The sequence below is a fragment of the Eucyclogobius newberryi genome, unplaced genomic scaffold, assembly GCF_026437365.1.
Source record: "Eucyclogobius newberryi isolate DKJ021-1_F unplaced genomic scaffold, fEucNew1.0.hap1 SCAF_10, whole genome shotgun sequence".
Classification (NCBI taxonomy): domain Eukaryota; kingdom Metazoa; phylum Chordata; class Actinopteri; order Gobiiformes; family Gobiidae; genus Eucyclogobius; species Eucyclogobius newberryi.
The window spans coordinates 18787448-18811744 of record NW_027315724.1 but is presented as its reverse complement, the minus strand read 5'-3'; the positions used below and the strand labels follow the sequence as shown (position 1 = coordinate 18811744).

General features: G+C 42.2%; 1 protein-coding gene and 1 pseudogene across 1 annotated transcript in view; one reads left to right on the top strand and one right to left on the bottom strand.

The window, feature by feature from the left end:
* The window catches only part of LOC140376205 (uncharacterized), a 10639-nt pseudogene extending 1882 nt beyond the window's left edge, over positions 1–8757 (top strand).
* Positions 1–23859, bottom strand: part of prss16 (serine protease 16) — a 38838-nt gene extending 14979 nt beyond the window's left edge. The window contains 5 exon segments of the mRNA XM_072458045.1: positions 20372–20449; positions 20536–20659; positions 21414–21543; positions 22715–22814; positions 23715–23859. Coding sequence (XP_072314146.1) covers positions 20372–20449; positions 20536–20659; positions 21414–21543; positions 22715–22814; positions 23715–23858 — 576 coding nt within the window. The 5' untranslated portion in view covers position 23859.
* Between the last annotated feature and the right edge of the window lie 438 nt (positions 23860–24297).

The window sequence follows — 24297 nt, the reverse complement described above, 5'->3', positions numbered from 1 at the left end:
TTTAGTCCTGACTCTGGCACCAGCAGGAGGCCGGTCCATGTTTAGTCCTGACTCTGGCACCAGCAGGAGGCCGGTCCATGTTTAGTCCTGACTCTGGCACCAGCAGGAGGCCGGTCCATGTTTAGTCCTGACTCTGGCACCAGCAGGAGGCCGGTCCATGTTTAGTCCTGACTCTGGCACCAGCAGGAGGCCGGTCCATGTTTAGTCCTGACTCTGGCACCAGCAGGAGGCCGGTCCATGTTTAGTCCTGACTGGCACCAGCAGGAGGCCGGTCCATGTTTAGTCCTGACTCTGGCACCAGCAGGAGGCCGGTCCATGTTTAGTCCTGACTCTGGCACCAGCAGGAGGCCGGTCCATGTTTAGTCCTGACTCTGGCACCAGCAGGAGGCCGGTTCATGTTTAGTCCTGACTCTGGCACCAGCAGGAGGCTGGTCCATGTTTAGTCCTGACTCTGGACACCAGCAGGAGGCCGGTCCATGTTTAGTCCTGACTCTGGCACCAGCAGGAGGCCGGTTCATGTTTAGTCCTGACTCTGGCACCAGCAGGAGGCCGGTCCATGTTTAGTCCTGACTCTGGCACCAGCAGGAGGCCGGTCCATGTTTAGTCCTGACTCTGGCACCAGCAGGAGGCCGGTCCATGTTTAGTCCTGACTCTGGCACCAGCAGGAGGCCGGTCCATGTTTAGTCCTGACTGGCACCAGCAGGAGGCCGGTCCATGTTTAGTCCTGACTCTGGCACCAGCAGGAGGCCGGTCCATGTTTAGTCCTGACTCTGGCACCAGCAGGAGGCCGGTCCATGTTTAGTCCTGACTCTGGCACCAGCAGGAGGCCGGTTCATGTTTAGTCCTGACTCTGGCACCAGCAGGAGGCTGGTCCATGTTTAGTCCTGACTCTGGACACCAGCAGGAGGCCGGTCCATGTTTAGTCCTGACTCTGGCACCAGCAGGAGGCCGGTTCATGTTTAGTCCTGACTCTGGCACCAGCAGGAGGCCGGTCCATGTTTAGTCCTGACTCTGGCACCAGCAGGAGGCCGGTCCATGTTTAGTCCTGACTCTGGCACCAGCAGGAGGCCGGTCCATGTTTAGTCCTGACTCTGGCACCAGCAGGAGGCCGGTCCATGTTTAGTCCTGACTCTGGCACCAGCAGGAGGCCGGTCCATGTTTAGTCCTGACTCTGGGCACCAGCAGGAGGTCGGTCCCTGAGGTCCTCAGAGTCCGAGATGGTTCATATGGCACTAACATGGTAGAGATGTACTTTGGTGCTAGGCCAAGGAGAGACTTGTACGCAAGCAGAGCTGCTTTAAAGTCTCTTCTCTGAGCCACAGGAGCCAGTGCAGAGACCTGAGAACAGGACTAATGTGATAGTACTTCCTGGTTCTAGTCAGGACTAATGTGATCATACTTCCTGGTTCTAGTCAGGACCCGAGCAGCAGCGTTCTGGATGTACTGCAGCTGTTTTACAGCTCGTTTGGAGAGACCAGTGAGCAGGCCGTTACAGTAGTCTAATCTACTGGAGACAAACGCATGGATAAGTCTCTCTAAATCTGGTTTTGACACTATATTTTTGATTTTGGCAATGTTTTTTAGATGGTAAAAAGCTGCTGATGTTATTGATTTGACGTGGCTATTAAAGTTCAAGTCTGAGTCCATTATTACCCCCAGATTTCTAATTTGGTTTGTAGGTTTTAGAGCGAGACTCTGGAGGTGACCGCTAACACTTTCTCTTTGTTTCTGTGGGCCAAAAACGATTATTTCAGTCTTGTCTGAGTTCAGCTGGAGAAAATTGTTTTTCTGGAAGACTTCCTGTCTTTCAGAAGGACCTTAACCAGTTTAGGGCAGTGCCAGTGATGCCCACCCAGTCCTCTAGTCTCTGTAAGAGGATCCCATGATTGACAGTGTCAAAAGCTCAGATCTAACAGAATTAAGACTGAGGCTTTGCCCGTGTCAATGTTCAGGCGGATGTCATTTGTCACCTTGACAACAGCAGTCTCAGTTAGGGATGCGTACCGCTCCGCAGGACCGGATCTGGACTTGTAAAAACGTTTCGGTTCAGGTCCAAAAAAAACGGAACCCCGGTGATTCAGTTCTGGACTCATTAAAAATCTACCACTCACATTCTATATCCTTTACGTTCTGGAATCTAAACCATCCTAAACCTTCCATAGATTGCGAAATTCGCGCTGGAAAAGACGTAAACACTGACATCGCTGTCAATGGCGCCCGGAGCATCAGCTACGTACACGTCTTCCCCGCGGCAGAAATTGAAGCCGGCGCAATGAGTTTGAAGACGCAAGAGACCGAAGTTGTCACTTTATTTCTTGAACAGAGTTGGTTACTGTTGGCCGTAACCATGGTGATGGAACAGGAACATCAAAAACCACCTTGTCTCCTGAGCCCGCTCTTAGCTCCGCCCCAGAGACCTCACGCACTAGAGACGAGGGTCGCTACAATATGGATAAAATAACTGTTATGTTGTGGTGTGATGTAGCATTTATTTAGGTGGGTTAATGTGCAATATACATATTTATACATGTTGCTGTTAATATGATGTATTGTGTGTAGTGTAAAATATTTTCATATTCTATTTTTGATACGGCTAAGTTGATTGATTTATAGTGGTTCTAGTCGACTGTTATGATAGTTTTTGAAGGTTTTTACATGACTTTGATGCCAATGGATCTGCAAAATTAAAGAGTGGAAATATATCTAAAGGCATTAAACTTCAAGTGTGGGAACCGCCCAGTCAAACCAGTAACACACTTGACAAACATAGTATCAGCAGAAACAGCTGCTCCAATACCAATACTCAACTTGCTCTTGTTTCTGAAGTTGTTCCTCTAGTAAAACACATGAATGTGTGTTAGCAGCTTGTGATTTGTAGGTTGTAACTTCTGTTAATAAACAGTGAATAAACCAGATAAATTGAGTTTATTTCTCTCTGCAGTTAAGCCTTGTGTTTGATAGTCGTCCTTGTTCAAGTGTCTTCAACTTAATTGAGCCAAGTAGCTTGTGTTATGCTGTTATAACATTATGCAAAAATGACATGAGTTCAGCCGGACTCATTAGGTCCGGACCTGAACCTGAACCTCTGGATTCAAATCCGGACTTGAACCTGAACGTGGGTTTAGGTCTGCATCCCTAGTCTCAGTGCTGTGATGAGGTCTAAAACCTGACTGAAAAAGATCAAATTAGTTTATTAAGAGGAAATCTGTGAGCTGTTGTAAACAACCTTTTCAAGGACTTTGCCCCAAAATGTCAGATTAGAGATGGGCCGGTAATGACTCAGGACTGCGGCATCAAGACTGCTCTTCTTTTGGACCGCAGTTTTCAAAGACATTGGGAATGTTCTAGATTGAAGCGACATGTTAACTATGTGCGTGAATGGTGCTAACAAACTGTTCAGCACAGACTTTAGAAATCTGGAGGGTAACACATGGAGGCAGCATGTAGATGAACTCAGACTGATGATGATCTCATGGACAGTTTTGTTAGTTACCGGTGCAAAGTGAGTTAGCTCCCCGGGGGGCGACTCTATAGCTTTTATATAGTGCCCATGCTCATACACAGGTTTGCAAAACCACTAATAATCACTGACCTCCTTACCCCTGAAAAAGTACCCCTTTTCACTGACCATGCCTAAAAAAGTACCCCTTTTCATTGGCAAAGCCTGAAAATATACCCTTTTTCACTTTAAAAGTTAGAAAAATGCACTGAAACATATTACCATAGTACGGCCGACGTGAGCAGCGTCACCTCACCTTTACCTCCAGCGGGTTATTTACGCTTAAAAAGGTTAAAGCGGGTTAACTGTTCTGTGTTTAAAGTGTTATTCCATCGTTACGCGCCGGGTTAAAGTCGCTCAGAGCCTATAATATTCAACAATTGACGCTGCTGGTATATGTGTTTGTATTTGTCATTTTTTTAATGACCTGCTGATAATATTTCAAAGACAATTGTCACAGCGGTGGAGAACACGCAGCGTCGTATCCACGTGAAAAGGGGGAAAAGTTTGGGGCGCGCGCAGACACGTAGGCTGCGGACATCGCTCATTCTCAATCATATCTCTATTGACTTTATTTGCCCAGAGATCCATAACGACGTCACATCGACTCGTTTACAAGTTACAGTTCTTTCAGCTTCTTCCAGCGGGCTGAGGGCGGAGGAGCGACGCTCGGTTAGGCTTTAATGTTCCCGGTCCAAACGACCCGTCTCCCCGACTTCATCCCCCGCCACGTGCAATGAAAGCTAAAGCATGTTTGACTGAGGACGTCGTCGATACGCGATCCGCGGCACACGACGTGACCTGGAGCCCGTGACACTTGATCCATGTGCGCTCCCAGCTAGTAACAGGCTAAACATTTCTGACAAAGTACCCCTATTTGCAGAAAAAGGTAAAAAAAAAAAAAAGGACCCCTAATCACAGATTTGCGCGGATCCGCGGGAAACGGCCGGAAAACCCCCCTTTTCCGCGATTTTTTTGTACGAGCATGGACACACCTTTCCACAGAGTCGGCCCCCCGGGGTTAGCTCTAAGTGTCTAGGTGGTTTTAGGGTCATTTTTTGCTTTGGGGATTTATAGTATTTTTAATAGGGCTGCAACGATTATTCGAGTTAATCGAATAATTCGATTACAAAAAAGCTTTGATTATTATTTATTGATTCGATGCTTCGTTTAATTTACATAATATGTAAATTAAACAAAGTATCGAATCAATAAGTTGAAAGCACTGGAAGTAGAACTGTTAGGACTACGACGCAGTCTAAGGAATAAAGTCTGGCGGTAATGCAACACTCGGATGCCAACCGCCATAAAACAACAACAACAACAACAATATATATATATATATATATATATTTTTTTTTTTTTTATTAAAACACGTGAATCTGTGGCGCGCGGAGCGCACGGAACGACTTTTGGCGCTTTTGTTTCCCACGGAGCTTCTTCCTGAAGCACAACAGAGAGAGCGGCGTGTTTTAAACTCACGATTGCGACTCGTGGATCTATTATAGGTGCGACCGGGAAGAGTTTTGTTGTGTAAAAGAGCTCGGTGCCACGAGCAACCACCACTAGTTCCGCGCGCCCCAGCACCCGCGTCTCACCGCGCCACCGCGGACCCCGCTCCACACTCGCTCCACACTCGCTCCACACTCGCTCCACACTCGCTCCACACTCGCTCCACACTCTGCTTCCCAGTCACACTCGTACGTTTCAAACATGCCACACGCTCCTCTGCGGCGCCTTGAAACGGTCAACCCGGCGGTCAACACATCTATGGAAACAGCAGGAGGAGCACGGCCATTATAATAATCTGATGTGAAACAGAAAGTCCGCGATGACGCGGAGCCAACGCCGTAAAATGACAAAATGCCAAATATAGAGCCACCGCTCCAAACACCAGCATCACTGTCCCACACAATGTTTTACAAACTAATGTCTTATTTTAAGTTATGTGACAGAAACGCAAATGAATTCAAACTGTAACTGTTACAAACAGTCTGGTGACAAGTTAATTAGCCCTTTATATATTTTCTTTATATATTCTTTATGTTCAAACAGAACACTTGGACTGGTGAAGTGAAATGTTGCTGTTTTGGGGACAAACTTATGTGAAATTAAGAATAAAATGTGTTTTTTTTTAGGCAGAAACTCAATTTGTTATTTGTTTATTACAATGAACTATGACGTTTATTTAAAAAACGATTTAATATGCTTTTAAATGGTTTACGGATTGTACAAAAAAATTAACCGATTCATCGATTAATCAAAGAAAAAATCAATAGATTAATCGATTGCCAAAATAATCGATAGCTGCAGCCCTAATTTTTAATGCTCTGAACTTTGTCATTAAAGAATAATGCAAACTCATTACACTTGGATGTGGAAATGAGTTCTTACGGCAGCTGAGCTGGAGGGTTTGTTCATCTGTTACTGTGGCAAACAGGACACGCCACTTAATGCAGCTTCCAATCATTTCAGAAAAATATCTTGGTTATTAGGTTGTACATGTTCAGCTTCTCTTTGATGAGTTCAATATTTTCAAATGTCGATGCTGCTTTTGTCTGTGTCTTCTTTGATATGTCTGTTTTTCTCAAACCACCGGCTGGTCCTGCAGTTGTTCAGAGGAGACACATAAATGATGTTTGACTGTTTATGGAAATTATGATTTTTGAAAATGAGCCATGAGGGGCTTTGACGAGCGCCGCGTTCCACTAATCTCACAACAATAACTATGTGTTACACAATAACTATGTGTAACACATAACTATGCGAGATTAGCGCGATACGGCGCTCGTCAAAGCCCCTCATCGCTCTCCGCACGCGCTCCCGGTGGCTCCTTCCGCTCAGCAGTTTTCACACGTGCGATCTGTGACAGCAGCGGGACCTCATCAAGTGTGTCATGCCGTTGTTGACGATCGATTGATGAGTGATCAGTGCTTTTTTAGGAGCTTTGATTTTTTGTATTGCAAAAGCTACTTTTTTTCTGACGAATGCATCGCATTTGAGGGAAATTGTGTCTCATTTTGCGATGCGATACCGCTTATTCTGAACCCTGAAATGGTTAAGAATAAGCAGAAGGCACCATGGAGAAATGATGATTCGGTCAGCGCACAGAAAAGGGAGTGCCGCAGGGCCGAACGGAAATGGAGCAAGTCAAAGCTCCAGGTTAAAAAAAAAGAAATTTACAGAGAGAAGTTGAACATGTACAACCTAATTTTAGACAGACTGGTTTGATGCTGTCGGTCCTCACCCAAAGCCAGAGCCTGTTACACTGTCCACATTCTTATTGAAACAGTCCTGTTCATTTCATAACTCACTGAAGCTTGTGAAAACCTTGGACTCTTATTTTTTCAGTAACAACACCACTCTCAACGGTGATACGGAATTGACAAAAGTATAAGTTTTTTATCCAACACTATTATTATAAATGTCTTCTGTGTTCATGGCAGATCTTAAAGTCCATCAGAAGAATGGGGTTCACCTGTGACCAGTGTGGAAAGACATTGAGGTCTCCTTCTGCACTCAAGAAACACACCAGAACTCACACAGGAGAAAAGCCATACGAGTGTGACCAGTGTGGAAACAGTTTTTCTGAAGCATGTGCTCTCAAGATCCACTCCAGAATCCACACTGGAGAGAAACCTTTTAAGTGTGACCAGTGTGAAAAGGCTTTTAGAACATCATATGAGTTCTCGCTTCACTACCGAACTCACACAGGAGAAAATCCATACGAGTGTGACCAGTGTGGAAACAGTTTTTCTACAGCAGGTGCTCTCAAGACCCACACCAGAATCCACACTGGAGAAAAGCCACACCAGTGTGACCAGTGTGTAAAGAGTTTTTCCGAAGCACGTGCTCTCAAGATCCACACCAGAATCCACACTGGAGAGAAACCTTACAGCTGTGTTGTGTGTGAGAAGGCATTTTCAGACTTGCGCAACATGATAAAACACATGAGAATCCACACTGGAGAGAAACCTTACAGCTGTAATGTTTGTGAAAAGGTATTTACAAACTCAAGCCACTTAGTATCACACATGAGAACCCACACAGGAGAGAAACCATATGTGTGTGACCAGTGTGGAAACAGTTTTTCTACAGCAAGTGCTCTCAAAAAACATAAGATAGTTCACACTGGTGAGAAGAAACCTTACAGCTGTGATGTTTGTGAGAAGGCATTTTTCTGCTCAAGCAGCTTAAAATCACACATGAGAACCCACACAGGAGAAAAACCATATGAGTGTGACCAGTGTGGAAACTGTTTTTCTGATGCAAGTACTCTCAAGATCCACACCAGAATCCACACTGGAGAGAAACCTTACAGCTGTAATGTTTGTGAAAAGGTATTTACAAACTCAAGCCACTTAATATCACACATGAGAACCCACACAGGAGAGAAACCATATGTGTGTGACCAGTGTGGAAACAGTTTTTCTACAGCAAGTGCTCTCAAAAAACATATGAGAGTTCACACTGGTGAGAAGAAACCTTACAGCTGTGATGTTTGTGAGAAGGCGTTCTCATTATCAAGCCACTTAATATTACACATGAGAACCCACACAGGAGAGAAACCATATGAATGTGACCAGTGTGGAAACAGTTTTTCTACAGCAGATTATCTCAAAAGACACACGAGAACCCACACAGGAGAGAAACCATATGAATGTGACCAGTGTGGAAACAGTTTTTCTACAGCAGATTATCTCAAAAGACACATGAGAGTTCACACTGGAGAGAAACCATATGAGTGTGACCAGTGTGGACACAGTTTCTCTACAGCACGTACTCTCAAGATCCACACCAGAATCCACACTGGAGAGAAACCTTACAGCTGTGATGTTTGTGAGAAGGCATTTTCAGTCTCAAGCAGCTTAATAGCACACATGAGAGTTCACACTGGAGAGAAACCTTACAGCTGTGATGTTTGTGAGAAGGCATTTTCAGTCTCAAGCAGCTTAATAGCACACATGAGAGTTCACACTGGAGAGAAACCATATGTGTGTGACCAGTGTGGAAACAGTTTATCTACAGCAAGTGCTCTCGAAAGACATATGAGAGGTCACACTGGTGAGAAGAAGAAACCTTAGAACTGTGATGTTTGTAAGAAGGCATTCTCAGACTCAAGCCACTTAATATCACACATGAGAACCCACACATGAGAGAAACCATATGAGTGTGACCAGTGTGGAAACAGTTTTTCTGAAGCACGTACTCTCAAGATCCACACCAGAATCCACACTGGAGAGAAACCTTACAGCTGTGATGTTTGTGAGAAGGTATATTCAAAGTCATGCAGCTTAATATCACACATGCAAATCCACCCTGGAGAGAAACCATATGAGTGTGACCAGTGTGGAAACAGTTTTTCTACCGCAAATAATCTCAAAAGTCACACCAGAATCCACACTGGGGAGAAACCTTACAGCTGGAATGTTTGTGAGAAGGCATTTTCTCAGTCAGGCAGCTTTCGAAAACATGAGAGTCCACACTGTTGAAAAGCCTTAGCCTTATATTTTAATATCAAAACACCTGCTAATGTTCATGTTTTACGATAAATGAGCTTGTCATCTGGACACTGCTTTTAGAAAATCAGGACGTTTCGACTCATCCAAGAGTCATTCTCAATCTGCAGATCTAGTTTGAGAATGCAGAATGAGTATGCCCCGCCCACCAGGCGGCACCTACTGATGAAGGGTGAGATTACTCCGCTTTGTATCCTAACTGTAAAGAGCTATCAAAACCCATTTGTTAGCTGACTTTGGCTTCAAGACACTATTGTATACGGCATACGAGGTATGTTGAACCTTAAACTTCCATTTCTGTTCAAAGAGGGATTCTCTTTCTGAACAAAATTGCCTCTGTAGGACATGTGTCCAAAGAGACCTTTAAAGACATTATCTTTTCATAATTCAAGACACTGTTGCAGAAAGCAAAGCAAAATGTTGGATGTGTGAAGATGGACCAACAACACTGTCTCCCCCCCCTCAGGTCCTTTGACCCAAATCCTCAGTGGAAAAAATGGAAACCTTCTGATTAAGCCCTAAAATCATGTTTTAGTTTAGTTTGCCTTAAGAACTGTGTTTGAAATGTGTTCATGTCATACTTGAAGGCGCAATGGACGATTTTTCGGCGATTTGAGAACGCAGGCGGAAGTGCGCATGCGCACTCCCCCGTGCGGACTGATACAACACACACGTGCGTTTGTTTATTAGCGCGACGGATCGCATCGCATCTCTCGTCTCCCGTGGATTTCCGTCTTCATCTTGCCCCGTACACTGAGGGAACTATATTATGATAGATCAATGTGCTTAGACACGCGGAAACGTGAGGATGAGCTGCACCCGGCTGCAGGTGAGCGGTAGGTGCGTTTTATGATTGATACGTGGCAGGACTAATCGACAGTCCACGCCACGAGGAAATAAGACTCAGATTTGGGCCAAAAAAATCGTCCATTCAACCTTTAACGTACGTCCTCATTACCTGCTAATGATGTGTGTTCATTGACAATGTTGCAGACTTTTGTTATGGTTTCATGTCATTTTTGCTGGTTTGTTACATTTTTCCAAACTGAAGATAAGTTTGACCAAGAGTTAGTCACTCCCGGTTACCCCCCACGAGACCAAAGGTTCGCTAGGCCGAAGGTTCACAAGTCCGAAGGTTTTAAAGGTTCACTAGTCCGAAGGTTCACTGGTCCGAAATTTCGCTAGTCCGAAGGTTCACTGGTCCGAAGGTTCACTGGTCCGAAGGTTCACTGGTCCGAAGGTTCACTGGTCCAAAGGTTTACTGGTCCAAAGGTTCACTGGTCCAAAGGTTCACTGGTCTGAAGGTTCGCTAGTCCGAAAGTTCCTCATAGGCTAAAGTGAAGGTGCAGACGGCATCGGGATGTAGTCAGTCTGTAAAATGCACATGAAGCACGAAGACATGCACTGGGGCTCGTCACGTTTAGTGCACCAGCTGCTCACAGGAGGCACCATGTTGTACTGTGTATGTGAAAATAACAAGGGAACATATCAAATCCTCTGCTTTATGCCCTCATTTGATCATAAGAAAAATGCGTGAACAGAATCCTCCACTCTATGCCTTCATTTGATCAAAGTATAGAAATGATATATGTATATATAGAAACGCGTGATCCGATCACCGTAAGATTGGTAGTCAAAAAGAAAATTCAGCTGGCCAAGACGGGAGTGTCTACAGAGCCGCGGCGCGCGGCCGAAACTGCTGGGCTATTTGAGTTAATTCATTCATTAATAATACGATAAGGAGCTCAGGCTATGCACAGAAACAAGTCGGTTATGGAAAATACGTGAGTTAATCATAAAAAGTGCATCAACACTAGAAAAGTCCAAAAAGCAGTGTGTGGGGCAAAGGGAGGCGAGGAGAGCCCGCTGCGCAGACTCACACCTTCGGACTCGTGAACCTTCGGACTAATGAACCTTTGGACTTGTAAACCTTAAAATTTCTGTAACATTTTTTAAATTTTGGTGAAATTTTTAAAATTTCGGTGAATTTTTTAAAATTTCGGTGACATTTTTAAAATTTCGGTGACATTTTTTTAAATTTTGGTGAAATTTCGGACTCGTGAACCTTCGGACTAATGAACCTTCGGACATGTGGACCTTAAAATTTCGGAATTTTCGGACTCGTGAACCTTCGGACCAGTAAACCTTCGGACTCGTGGGCAGCCACCGTCACTCCCACTCTAGGCCACTCCTCCGAGGTCAGATAAAAGAGCATACAAGCCTGCGCTTCTCGCTCTCCCCTTATGGCTCTTGATATGAACTGCTGCCAGGACACACCAGGTCGTGGACCCCGGGGCCCCTCCCCCAACAGGGAGGCTCCATTGTCTGTAAAACTCGGCTTTCAGCAAAGGCTGAAGCGAACATCTTCATCAAAGAATGCACAAGTCAACGGACCTTAGACTCATCAAACTCTTCAAACGCTAAACCTGTACAAGGGCCAGCACCACTGCTCTAAGGACCCAAAGAGCTCTAAGGACCCAAAGAGACAAGAGACATGTAAGACCTGAGACTGGCTGATATTTACAGAGTGGCCTTAAAGTCAAGTTTCCTTGAATTATTCTTCAAGAATCAATCACAACTTAATTCTTAATACCAGCATTTCTTTTAACTAAGTTGAGCCCAGGCTCAGCCAGTGTAACCAAATGTGTCAATTAATTGCTTTTATATCTTTGTTTATTAAACCACACAAAATCATCCTGGTTTACGGAGCCTTTGTATTGATCTTAATAGAATTATGATTGTTGGTCAATGAATCGTGTTCTCCCCTTCAGAGAATGAGACTGAGTAGGTATTAATGCTTTGCTGAACAAGCTTCAGATGGTGCCCCCTTTTAAATATAAATATGAACATTAACTACCTAAAATCCTACACATGTTGTCCACAATGTAATGGCGAGTCCCAGAGAAGATACATTACATCTTGGTGTAAATGTGTGAGCAAGAAACCAGTAAGAATACCCTACACCCCATTCACCACAAACTATTCCAAAATTGTTCCAATTAATGATTAGGATCGGGTTTGGGAATTAAATCTTTCTGAATATTCATTATACATTTTTAATATTAAAAATATTTTGACCAAAAAAAATAATCTTCAATTACTTTTAGGTTTTGTCACCCATTCACTCACCAATGCAAGTTCCTAGTCTGTGATTTTTGTTCACTGACAATGGCAATAAAAGGTTTTCTGATTCTGTTTTCACACATGTGTAAATGGATTTACACATGTCATTGGAGTTCAGTTAGTCACATCATATACAAGCTCCTCCAACTTCCCAACAAGATGTGACGACTGCAATAAGAGATGCACACATTTCTTGAATACTTAATACATTAAAGCTCTTAGTTTATAAACTTTCACATGTTCATTTCTGTATGACTTTAGTGGTAGGCATATATATACTTGGGCCCCTGACAAAACATCACCCCTGTGGACAGCTGCTGATTTATTCAGCCTACTTTATTTATTCAATTTTGTCCACATGTGATAAAAGGGATTTCTCAAGCTGCTAGATATGTTGTACTTGAAAAGAAAGCTGTCACCCACTTATTTCCAGTTAAATCAATCATTCTGGAAAGTCAGTTTGTTCTCAAAACCCACAGAAAAAATAATATCCTAAAACTAATCAGCATATTAAAAGTACATCTATATATTTCAGTGACTTTTAAAAAATATTGTGAAAAGCCAACAAATGCTCAAACTAGTGTCACTCAGACCATCCTCCAACACCAGCTTTACTCTGATTTGTATTTAACAGAAAATCTAGGTATAGGCGTTTGTTGGTGAAGCTATTGTTGAACCATCTCTAAATATTGCACTTGTTTCTCATCTCTGTGCACTGCGGACCGTTGTTTTCCTGGGTTGGGTGATTTGGGTGTATGGGGAGGAGGGGGGAAAGCCCTCAGGGTGGGAAGAAGAGAGAGAGGCCGAGGTTTAGTCGTGGGGGTGAGGGTGAGGAGGGGGGCCCCAAAATGACCAGGCGAGTTGATGTAGAGTTTAAAGAAATCATGAAGTTTAAAGCCTCTGAAACTTTCCTCGACTATTAAAGACAAGAGAGGTGACATCCTCCACGCAAAAGTTCTGTCCACTGGGAGTATCTTGGTTTTCAGTAAAACTGTAGCCCAGAGGAGCAAGGCACTGGTCTTGAAGCATTGAAATGACAGAGCAGTAGAAAGTTATATCAGGGTGTGCAAGGCGTGATCTATGTGGATACGGAAATCACTGAGGACGACTTCGCCAAAAATGTAAAAGGAGCAGGAGTGAGTGGGGTGAGGAGGTTTAAAACTATGTGTGATGGTGAGAGAAGGAGAGCTGGTGCTGGAGTCCTTTAAAGTGAGGTTTTGCCTCAAAAAGTGAGTTTGGGATACATTGTTTATCAGGTCAAACATTATGTGTGCCCCCGTTACGGTGTTCTAAGAGTCAACGTTTTGGCCACTTAGCAGCCGTGTGCAGAGGCTCCAGGAGGTGTGGGAAGTGCAGAGGGATCATGACCGATCTGAATGTATTAATGATAAAGTGAAATATTGTGGGCTGTCCGTCAGGTCAGTACACCGTCTGCAATTAAAGCTAAAGGAGGCAGGTCAATTCCTGGGTTTGTCTGTTTCCCCAGAACACCCTAATTTACCAAGTGTGTGCAGAGTGCTTCTTATGTGGCTGAGGGAGAAGAAAGCTCACTCGATCTCATCTAATGTTTCATATTTTGCAGTGGAATGCCCTCAGCCTCTTAGCCAACGGTCAAGAGTTCAAAAGATTTGTAGGTCAGTTTAAAGATAGCTATAAACCAGAGTTGATGTGCGTTCAGGAGACTTGGCTGAAATCTTGTCTGGATTTTGTTATTCCTGGTGTATGAGGGTGTACGGAAAGATTGTGATAACGGGTCTAGAGGGGGTTGTGCAATATTTCTTAAAGCTGGTGTGCAATATGAAAGTCTGGTTTTAGACACTGAGTTAGAATGTGTGGCTGTGAATGTTTGGGGAAGCCAGGGAAGGATGAGTATAATAATATACGATAATAGAAAGACTTTCTATTGGCTGACGGTGACGTCAACCACTCTCAAAAGCGCTTCCGTGCTTAACATGCGCCCTCTGACCTCGCGCTCTTGCTTCCAGGTTCCCGGTGTTTGCGCCGCGCACGCCACTCTCAGTGCTTGCTGCCATGGGCCCGCGCGCTCTGTGTGCGATTTATAATCTGTGCAGTCCTCCGTCGCATTTATCCAGCTGCAGATCTGAACCTTGCCTTACTGCCTTGTCTTGTCTTCTTGCCTGCTTGTTGCCTTCTTGCCTTACAGTTGTGTCTTTCCTGCTTGTATCTGAACAATGAACCATGCGTAATTTATTCAAACTGTAATGTCCAATTAACTTATCCACCATGTACGAATAAACATTTATTTTTGCTAACCTCAAGTCTCTGCCTATCACGACGAACCTACGTGCCTGATATTTAGCTGGTCCTGGGCCAACTCCCAGGTGGCGTTGTTGGCTTTTATAAAACATGAGATGGTTTAGTCTGGTTTAGCCACTATAGACGGAAGGGCTAAGCTAAACGACCCTCGGAACACCACATAAGCATTTAGATTTTAGTTGAGCAAAGTGGGATGAATTTGCAGAAGCATGTTGCAAAGACCTAGATAAGGTTAATGAAGGTACAGTAGATGAGTGGAGTGAAATGATTGCGTGTAATGTTCAGTTATGTATTCCAGAAAGGAAAGGCCCAAAAGAAAAGCTATGTGTGCCATGGTGGAACAAGGAGTGTAGCCACGCCCATCTCTAATCTGACATTTAAGTCCTTGAAAAGGTTGTTGACCAACAGCTCACTGACTTCCTCTTAATCATCTAATTTGATGATTTTAGTCATTTGTCACCTTGACAACAGACTGCTGTTGTCAAGGTGACAAATGACATCTGCCTGAACACCGACACGGGCAAAGCCTCAGTCTTAATTCTGTTAGATCTGAGCGCTGCTTTTGACACTGTCGGTCATGGGATCCTCTTATAGAGACTAGAGGACTGGGTTAAGGTCCTTAACTGGAAGACAGGAAGTACTTTGTGTGTCAGACCACATGCCGCTGTGGGGTGCTCCAAGTGTGAGTCCTGGGTCCCCTTCTGTTCACATTTTCACTGTGTATCAACTGCCCTATCACAATGATGCAGACGACACTCAAATCTATGTTTCACTGTCGGCAGGTGAATATGGACCAGTGGATTCACTCTGTCACTGCATCCAACAGATCAGTTTGTGGATGAAAAACAATTTTCTCCAGCTGAACTCAGACAAGACTGAAATAATCATCTTTGTCACAGAAACAAAGAGGAAGTGTTAGCGTCACCTCCAGAGTCTCGCTCTAAAACCTACAAACCAAATTAGAAATCTGGGGGTAAAAATGGACTCAGACTTGAACTTTAACAACCACATCAAATCAATAACATCAGCAGCTTTTTACCATCTAAAAAACATTGCCAAAAAAAAGTAAGTAAGTAGATTAGACTGTAATGGCCTGCTCACTGGTCTCTCCAAACGAGTTGTAAAACAGCTGCAGTACATCCAGAACGCTGCTGCTCGGGTCCTGACTAGAACCAGGAAGTATGATCACATTAGTCCTGACTAGAACCAGGAAGTACCATCACATTAGTCCTGTTCTCAGGTCTCTGCACTGGCTCCTGTGGCTCAGAGAATAGACTTTAAAGCAGCTCTGCTTGCGTACAAGTCTCTCCATGGCCTAGCACCAAAGTACATCTCTACCATGTTAGTGCCATATGAACCATCTCGGACTCTGAGGACCTCAGGGACCGGCCTCCTGCTGGTGCCAGAGTCAGGACTAAACATGGACCGGCCTCCTGCTGGTGCCAGAGTCAGGACTAAACATGGACCGGCCTCCTGCTGGTGCCCAGAGTCATGACTAAACATGGACCGGCCTCCTGCTGGTGCCCAGAGTCAGGACTAAACATGGACCGGCCTCCTGCTGGTGCCAGAGTCAGGACTAAACATGGACCAGCCTCCTGCTGGTGCCAGAGTCAGGACTAAACATGGACCGGCCTCCTGCTGGTGCCTAGAGTCAGGACTAAACATGGACCGGCCTCCTGCTGGTGCCAGAGTCAGGACTAAACATGGACCGGCCTCCTGCTGGTGCCAGAGTCAGGACTAAACATGGACCGGCCTCCTGCTGGTGCAAGAGTCAGGACTAAACATGGACCGGCCTCCTGTTGGTGCCAGAGTCAGGACTAAACATGGACCGGCCTCCTGCTGGTGCAAGAGTCAGGACTAAACATGGACCGGCCTCCTGCTGGTGCCAGAGTCAGGACTAAACATGGACCGGCCTCCTGCTGGTGCCAGAGTCAGGACTAAACATGGACCGGCCTCCTGCTGGTGCCAGAGTCAGGACTAAACATGGACCGGCCTCCTGCTGGTGCCAGAGTCAGGACTAAACATGGACCGGCCTCCTGCTGGTGCCAGAGTCAGGACTAAACATGGACCGGCCTCCTGCTGGTGCCAGAGTCAGGACTAAACATGGACCGGCCTCCTGCTGGTGCCAGAGTCAGGACTAAACATGGACCGGCCTCCTGCTGGTGCCAGAGTCAGGACTAAACATGGACCGGCCTCCTGCTGGTGCCAGAGTCAGGACTAAACATGGACCGGCCTCCTGCTGGTGCCAGAGTCAGGACTTAACATGGGGAATCTGTATTTCAGTTTTATGGAGCTAAAATCTGGAACATTCTTCCTGAAGATGTGAGACAGATTTTACTCTCACAACGTTCAAATCTAAGATAAAACAGTTTTGTTTAGCTGTGCATGTTCACTCTTCTCTTTTATTTTTTAAACCTTTTTGTGATGTAATTGTTAACTGGCTGACAGACGATTGTGTGACCTATTTTTAACATTTTAAACACTAAAATACGGGTCAGGGACTATTTTGAGGTAGTACCCTGCACATTTAAATGTTATCCTAAAAATAGCACCTTTAAATTCATTACTATTTGAACACAATTCAAATTGAACATGTAAATACTTCTGCTAGACACAAAAGCCCATTGTGCTGGTGTCCAAGCGCAGCAGCAGAGCAGGAGCCTGGGGAGTGAGTTAGAACACTCGCTGGTTAGGTTGGCACACGTACCCACTGACCAATTGCTAGTTTTAATACTGAAAGCTTTGGTCTGGGACAATTAGTTTAGCTAAAGCTAAATCTAGGGCGGGGCAGATGAGACTGGGTCCGTCGTTAAAGATACAAAGCGCCACACATCAGGTGGAGGCGTCGACGAGAGAGTTGTTGTAAAAGATACATACGCTCAGCACAGACGTGTGCAGTTTGCAGATACGTTGATATGGGAAAGAATCAATGTAAAAGTGATGTGTCCATCCCGAAGACGCCTGTCATGCTGCAATGTCAAATAAATATGGGAAAGAGTGTCTGGAATGCTATGTATATGGTCTGTAATTTCTTTGTGATTTTAATGTATTTTTCCTGTTGAATTGCCTTGTGTATGAAATGTGCTCGACAAATAAACTTGCCTTGCCTTAGAAATAGGAATAAAGCATATAAGAGACTAAGGAGGCAGCCAATTGAGCATAATGCAGTAGAATATAAGAGGCTAAGAGTTCTTGCAAGGAGAGTCATTAAGAGTGCAAAGAAAGCATGTTGGAGGAAATACTGTGGTAAGCTGGGTGTGGAAACCTCTGTTCATGAAATATGGTCAGCTGTAAGACCAATGTCAGGGATTAAACGCTTGAGATCTGTTCCACTGTTAGAAAATGATGGAGTTGTAGCAGTCAACAATAGGCAGAAGTCTGATCTTTTAGCCAGAGCTTACCCATTAAACTGTATGACGCAGGCATTCCAGGTCGCACTTTCAATTGGATCAGGGCATTTTTACAAGACCGTAGTATTCCAGTCAGAGTAGGCAGCACTTTATCTCAAGTAGTGAGTCTTGATAATGGTACGCCCCAAGGGAGTGTCATGAGTCCAGTTCTGTTTAATGTGATGGTCAATTATATTTTTATAAATGTAGGAGCAGGGTATGGGACGTCTCTGTTTGCAGATGATGGGGCTGTGTGGAAGTTGCATAATAAGTTCTCTGCCCCCCAACTTTTAACTGGGCCCTTAAAAAAGCTCAGATTAGACAAGTTAAAGAAGAGAAAGACCGACTTGACTGTGCCTCATACAGACCTATTTCAATTCTAAATGTGGACTATCGTATATATATGCCTCAATCATCTCCAAAAGAATGGAACAAATACTCCCAAATCGAATTCATAATGATCAAACAGGATTTATTTACAAGCGACAAACACAAGATAATATACAAAGATCTCTACACATAATGAACTATATAAGTATACAAACTCAACAAACCAATAATGAATTTAGAGGCTGATAAAGCGTTTGACTCCGTAAGCTGGATTTACTTATTTAAAGTTTTGCGCAAATTTCAAATAGATGATCAAAACATAAAAATCATTAAGGCTCTTTGCGATAGTCCAACGTCAAGAATAAAAATGAATGGCTTCTTGACGGACCCACTGACTTTGGAAAGAGTTTGCTTTCCTGTTTGCTTTGTGTTTAGAACCATTGGCACAATATATTAGTCAGAAACAATTCACGGTGTAACAATTTACGGGATGGAACATAAAATTGCCTCCTATGCAGATGATATTTTACTATTTTTGACCAAACCAGAGATCTCTAAACCTGAAGTGATGCAACTTTTTGATGATATTGGCCCAATGTCTGGATTCAAACTGAACATACAAAAAATGTAAATGTTATCCTACTGGCAACCCCCATTGACATTTCAAATGACTTACCCGTTCAAAGGACAAACAGAATCCCTCAAATATTTAGGTGTAACCCTCCGTAAAGACAAAATTATACTCCCCTCTTCTCCTCTATAAAAAATAAGACATATTTCAGTCTACGCCAAAGGATCAAATCAATCAAAATTAATGTCTTACCCAGATTTCTCTACCTATTCCAGATCCTGCCAATTCCTAGCAATTTCCAGACTTATATGGCATGGTAAAAGACCCCGTATCCGATAAACTCTACTAGAAAAAGCTGGTTGGGGCCTACCATGTCTGAAAAATGACTTTATCTCAATGGAAAAATATTGAATGCAATGCTGTGCATTCAATGCTGCACAGGGTTCCTGTGCAGGCCTTATTGGCAGATGACGAACGGCTGAATAACCTGGAGGAAGTTGAGAATCCATGGGTAAAATCTGAGCTTATGACATGGAACATTAAAATGAACAAAGACATTAAAACACTACACTGGTTGGCTTATGATCAAAGCTTTAAGCCAAACTGCACCGATCTAAGATTCAAGATTTGGATAACAAAAGGCATAAAAGTTTTTTTACCTGATTGTAAAGAATAATCAAATGGAAAGCTGCGATATGTTGAAAAAATCCTTTGGCCTGGAAAAACAGGACTTCTAAAGAGCTATTATAATCAATAAATTATACAAAGCACCAATAATTACAATACTCTTACTAAAATCTTTATCAAAGCATATAAATTGGAACTTTCAAGGGGAATCATATCTAAAGTATATGGATGTATCAATGACATGGACAGCCAATCCACTAAATATATATTAAAAGTAAATGGGAAAAGGAAGGTAATTTTGTTTTGACGAATGAGGAATGGGAAGAAATATGTAGATCACAGTGGAGGAGCACAAAGTCCCATGTTTGGAGGGAATTTGTTGGAAAAATGTGACCCTTTTTTCATAACAGCATGTCAGAGTGCACATTATTCACAGGGAGGGGCCGAATGCTGGAGAGACTGTGGTTGCCGGGAGACAGATCATTACCATGTGTTTTGGGACTGTCCTGTTATACAGAAATACTGGACACAAATTAACAAAGCCATACAGACTATTTTTGACAGCGCCATCCCACTCAAATGTGGAACAATTTATCTAGGTCTCAAAACTCTGCCCCGACGGTTAAGGACTGGACGGACATCGTAACTGACATACGCAACATGAAAAAAATAACCGCCAGACTCAACCTGGAAATGGACAAATTCAACAAGCAACGGACAAAATGGCACTCATACTTCCTGCCATAAGATGCTTTAACCCCCTTTTTTCCATTAGATGCTAGTTCACTATCTGCTAATCCTTATCCTTTACATATTTTGAGTTCCCTACGGTCCTACTCAGCCCTATCCTTATTTTTATTCATTATTATTATTATTTTTAATATTATATACATTTTTTAATAAAATTTTCTCTCCTTATTTATTTTTCTTCCCTAAATCTGTAAATAGGACATTTTGTATTATGTTTTTTTTTGTTGCTGTGTGTTTCAAAAACAATATATATATAAAAAAAGAAAAAAATAAATGTTCCTTTTACTTGATTGTACTCAGAGAAGTCCAGTTTGGCCCTGACCGGAGCTGAAGACGCCACAGCCCCGGACACAAGGTGAGGAAACTGCAAAAACAACAACAGCATATTCCAGTTCACCATATTTAAAACAATATTTAAACGTATAATTGTCATAAAAAGCAGTTTCCCACCTTTCCCCTGAACCAGGCCGACAAAGCCCCGGAGTACGAGCCTCCGAAACTGACCCATGTGTTGGTGCGACTCAGGTTGTATTTGCTGCTCATGAACTGGTGGAAAACGGCCAAATCTGACAAGCTGAGAAGAAGAAAGAAAGAAAAACATCTTTCATCTGATTGATACGACGTAAATTATAATTTTTGGCCATTTTTGAAATGACAGGTGAATATATTACACATTAGATGATGCAGTAGTGCCCTCTTGTGGTTGTTTCTCTAATTACGATTAAGCTCAACACCAAGTTTCTATGGACCATTGTAAAAGTGTGTAATACATTTTGATCAATGAAGTGGAAATAAAATGTGAATTAATTAACGGAGAAACTGGGATTAACCTCTGAATATCACAAAATATGAATAATCAACGGTTTTGCACTATTTACTAGATTTTACCGGACCAATACTTGACCCCACAATATATTATTTATTCATTTGTTATCTGCAGAAAATTTACTTTTTGTACTTTTCTCGTTTTAAGACTGGAATAATTGACATTTCAATTATGGAAATTCAAAATATTTGCTTATTTTGTTATGAAGCCTTCAAACCGTTAGTATCTAGATCTGATCTCACTTATACATTCAAATTGTATTATGGTTTACATCATTTTACTCCGTTATTGGTGTTTAAAGCCAGCAAAAATCATTGACTGAATGGCATTAAGGATTTAATTTGTCACTAAAGCCAAACCCTTTTGAAAACATAAGTTTAACATGTTTATCATGTTGTATTCTGTTAGCTGTGACTTCTTCTATTGCTTGGTCATAGAATCCTTTCCGATAAACCCACGCATGAGTCACTTCAGAGATAAAAAGCAGGTCTGAGGGTCTTACGCCTGCTGACTGCTGAGGTGAACCAGGCTCTCGCGTTGCAGGGCATCTGGGGTCGCGCTGTCGCCATAGTAACGGTGCTCCAGAGCCAACACGAGCGCCTCGTGGTCCTTTGCCAAGTCGACGTGGTGACCTGCTCAGGGAGGGACACGAGTGACACAAACGATCAGCGTTTGTGGTGCTGGATTCTGACGCTTTTGTGACATTATTACGTTAGATCTGTCGCAGCAGTAAAGAGAGTATTCTAAAGGTTTACTGTGTTTTCAACACAAGAACTGAAATACACTTCAGCGCGCAGTCTGAAATGAGAAACCGTGTCCGAGAGGACATGTCATGCTTTTTGGAGGGTATTTTGTACTCAATGTTGTCATTTTGCTCATTGTAAATCGCAATATTGATCAAAAACGGCAATAACAGACAATAATTGAGAAGCTCCGCCTCCTCATTGTTACATTTAGTTGAAAAAAGCAACAGAAATTTGGAAAAGGACAAATTCGACAGACTAAATGGGACTTCTACTTTATTTCGAATGTGCCGTGATTTATTTATTTTATTTATTTTATTTATTTTATTTATTTTATTTATTTTATTTATTTTATTTATTTTATTTATTTTATTTATTTTATTTATTTTATTTTATTTGTTTTATTTGTTTTATTCATTTAGACCTCATTTCTGTTGAGGTCTGTTTTGAAGTCTTTTTGTGTTTTTGTTGTGTTTTTTGCTTTCTGGTCGTGTTGTGATGTTTTATGTGAGGGAAGAAATACATATAGATTTAAAAACAATTATTTAAAAAAATAATTTGCCTTAATAAAGCAGGAATCATTCTTAATAAACAATTTGTTCATAATAAAAATTTAAAAAAAAAAGAAAAAAGCTGAGTGACCTTTTAAAACCCTATGTCATCTGGATTTCTCTTTTCTTTAATCACATTCTAAACAGAGTAGTGGGCGGAGATAGGGGGCAGGTGGTTTCAGGAGCGCTCAAGCTTCAAACACATGGAGAATTACCTAAACATACATCAACCTACCGACCAATCAAATGCGACTTTGTATTTTTATCTATTTATTAACATTTCTAGACACTCAAACACGCTTTACAATTCTATACATACATTCTGTGGTGTTAATGTATATATTTTTACAGCCACACCTGCCCTGGACTAGAAGGAGACGGATAAAACGCTTATTATTGCAATAGCAGTTTTGGAAATATGAAACAGCCATAATAAAGACGTACAAAAGGCTGCAAATGATGCTTAAGGTGCATGTTTTCTGCAGTTGTTGCGTGTATTATTGCGATACCTGCAACGACGTCGTAGAGCGAGATGGGTCCTTCTCCTCCGATGAACAAAAACACGGGACCCTCAGGGCGCCGCCAGAACTTCTCATTCGCCAGGAATCTCTGCACAAAAGTATTAGTAAGTGTGTATTCGTTGTTTGTACAGTATTACTAAACTTCTGTTAAAGTGGGGTCAGGCTGTGGCTTGATTAAATGACTGTTGTTGTTATTGAGACTTGATTTGGTGGTTTGGGGTTAGGTGTTTGGAACAATTCTACATTTTATTGTAGACTGAAATATTCTGCATATGATTTACAGTCTGGTCAGTTGCTCCAAATGAAACCTATATAATAAAAACCTCCAAATAAATACAATGAGATTTCTAAAAAAAACTCCATATAATTACAATCATTTCTAAAAATCTCAAAATAAATACAATGATTTTTAAACAAAAAACTCAATCGAACAAAGTCTAATTTATTTTTAACGTTTTTGTTTTTTTCCAGACCAGAGTTTGTTGTTTTTTTTGTATACTTGACAGTTTCTATAAATCAATTGGACCAGAACCCAGATTACCATTCTTTAACAGGAGGAGTGTGTAATATAATAAGGAAAAGTGTGTTTTTTGTCCTCAAATCAAACAAATGTAGTTTTTCAGTGTAATAACAGGACTGCACAGAACAAAATATAACACAAAAGCATCTTTAAAAATCTTTTAAGGCAACTAACTAAATATATTTCATTATATATATATATATATATATATATATATATATATTATTTTATTTATTTTATTTATTTTATTTATTTTATTTATTTTATTTATTTTATTTATTTTATTTATTTTATTTATTTATTTTAAAATTGGGGGAAAAAGGCTGATTTTATTCATGATTTTTCTTATTCAGTCTAAATTATCCCGGATTTAGCCTCAGTTTGGTCTGTTAAGTTTTCATTTTTACAGAGTACATTAACATAATGACCGCCGTACAGATTGTGATATTGCGCAGGTGTGGGTGGTACCTGTGTGAACGTCCGGGGGTCCTGCCTGTTGAAGTGGTCCAGGTTCTGTTGGATGGTTCCCTCGGTAACGTGTGAGAGCAGCGCTGCACTGCTCGTCTGGAGTTTGAGCGTTTGAATCTGCACTTTACGAACGCGCTCCTTCATCTTCCACAACAGCCGGCCTTCTGCTGTGGAGGAATATCAAACAGCGTCGACGTTAAAGCGCCCCCTACAGGTCGGACGACTCACTGAACTAAAATGCAGTTAAGATAGATATATTTTGAAATTTGCTTAAAAATATAAAAAATGTATCACAGAATAGCACATTTTTTAGGTTCATAATTTCACTTCCTGTTTGTAATTGATGACATCACACTGGGAAATTACCCAGCAAACACTGGACAAAAACTCATCTAATGTCCCCCTTTTTTATTTGTTAAACGAAAATTTATGAGAGCGACTTAATTTTGTTGAATTAATGTCCCTAGTGTGATGTCACTTCCTGTCATTTTTTACAGACTTTTCAACATTTTCCCCATGAATACCTGCTCGATTGGTGTAAAACTATAATTTATATGTACGACAGGTATAAATTCACCAAATA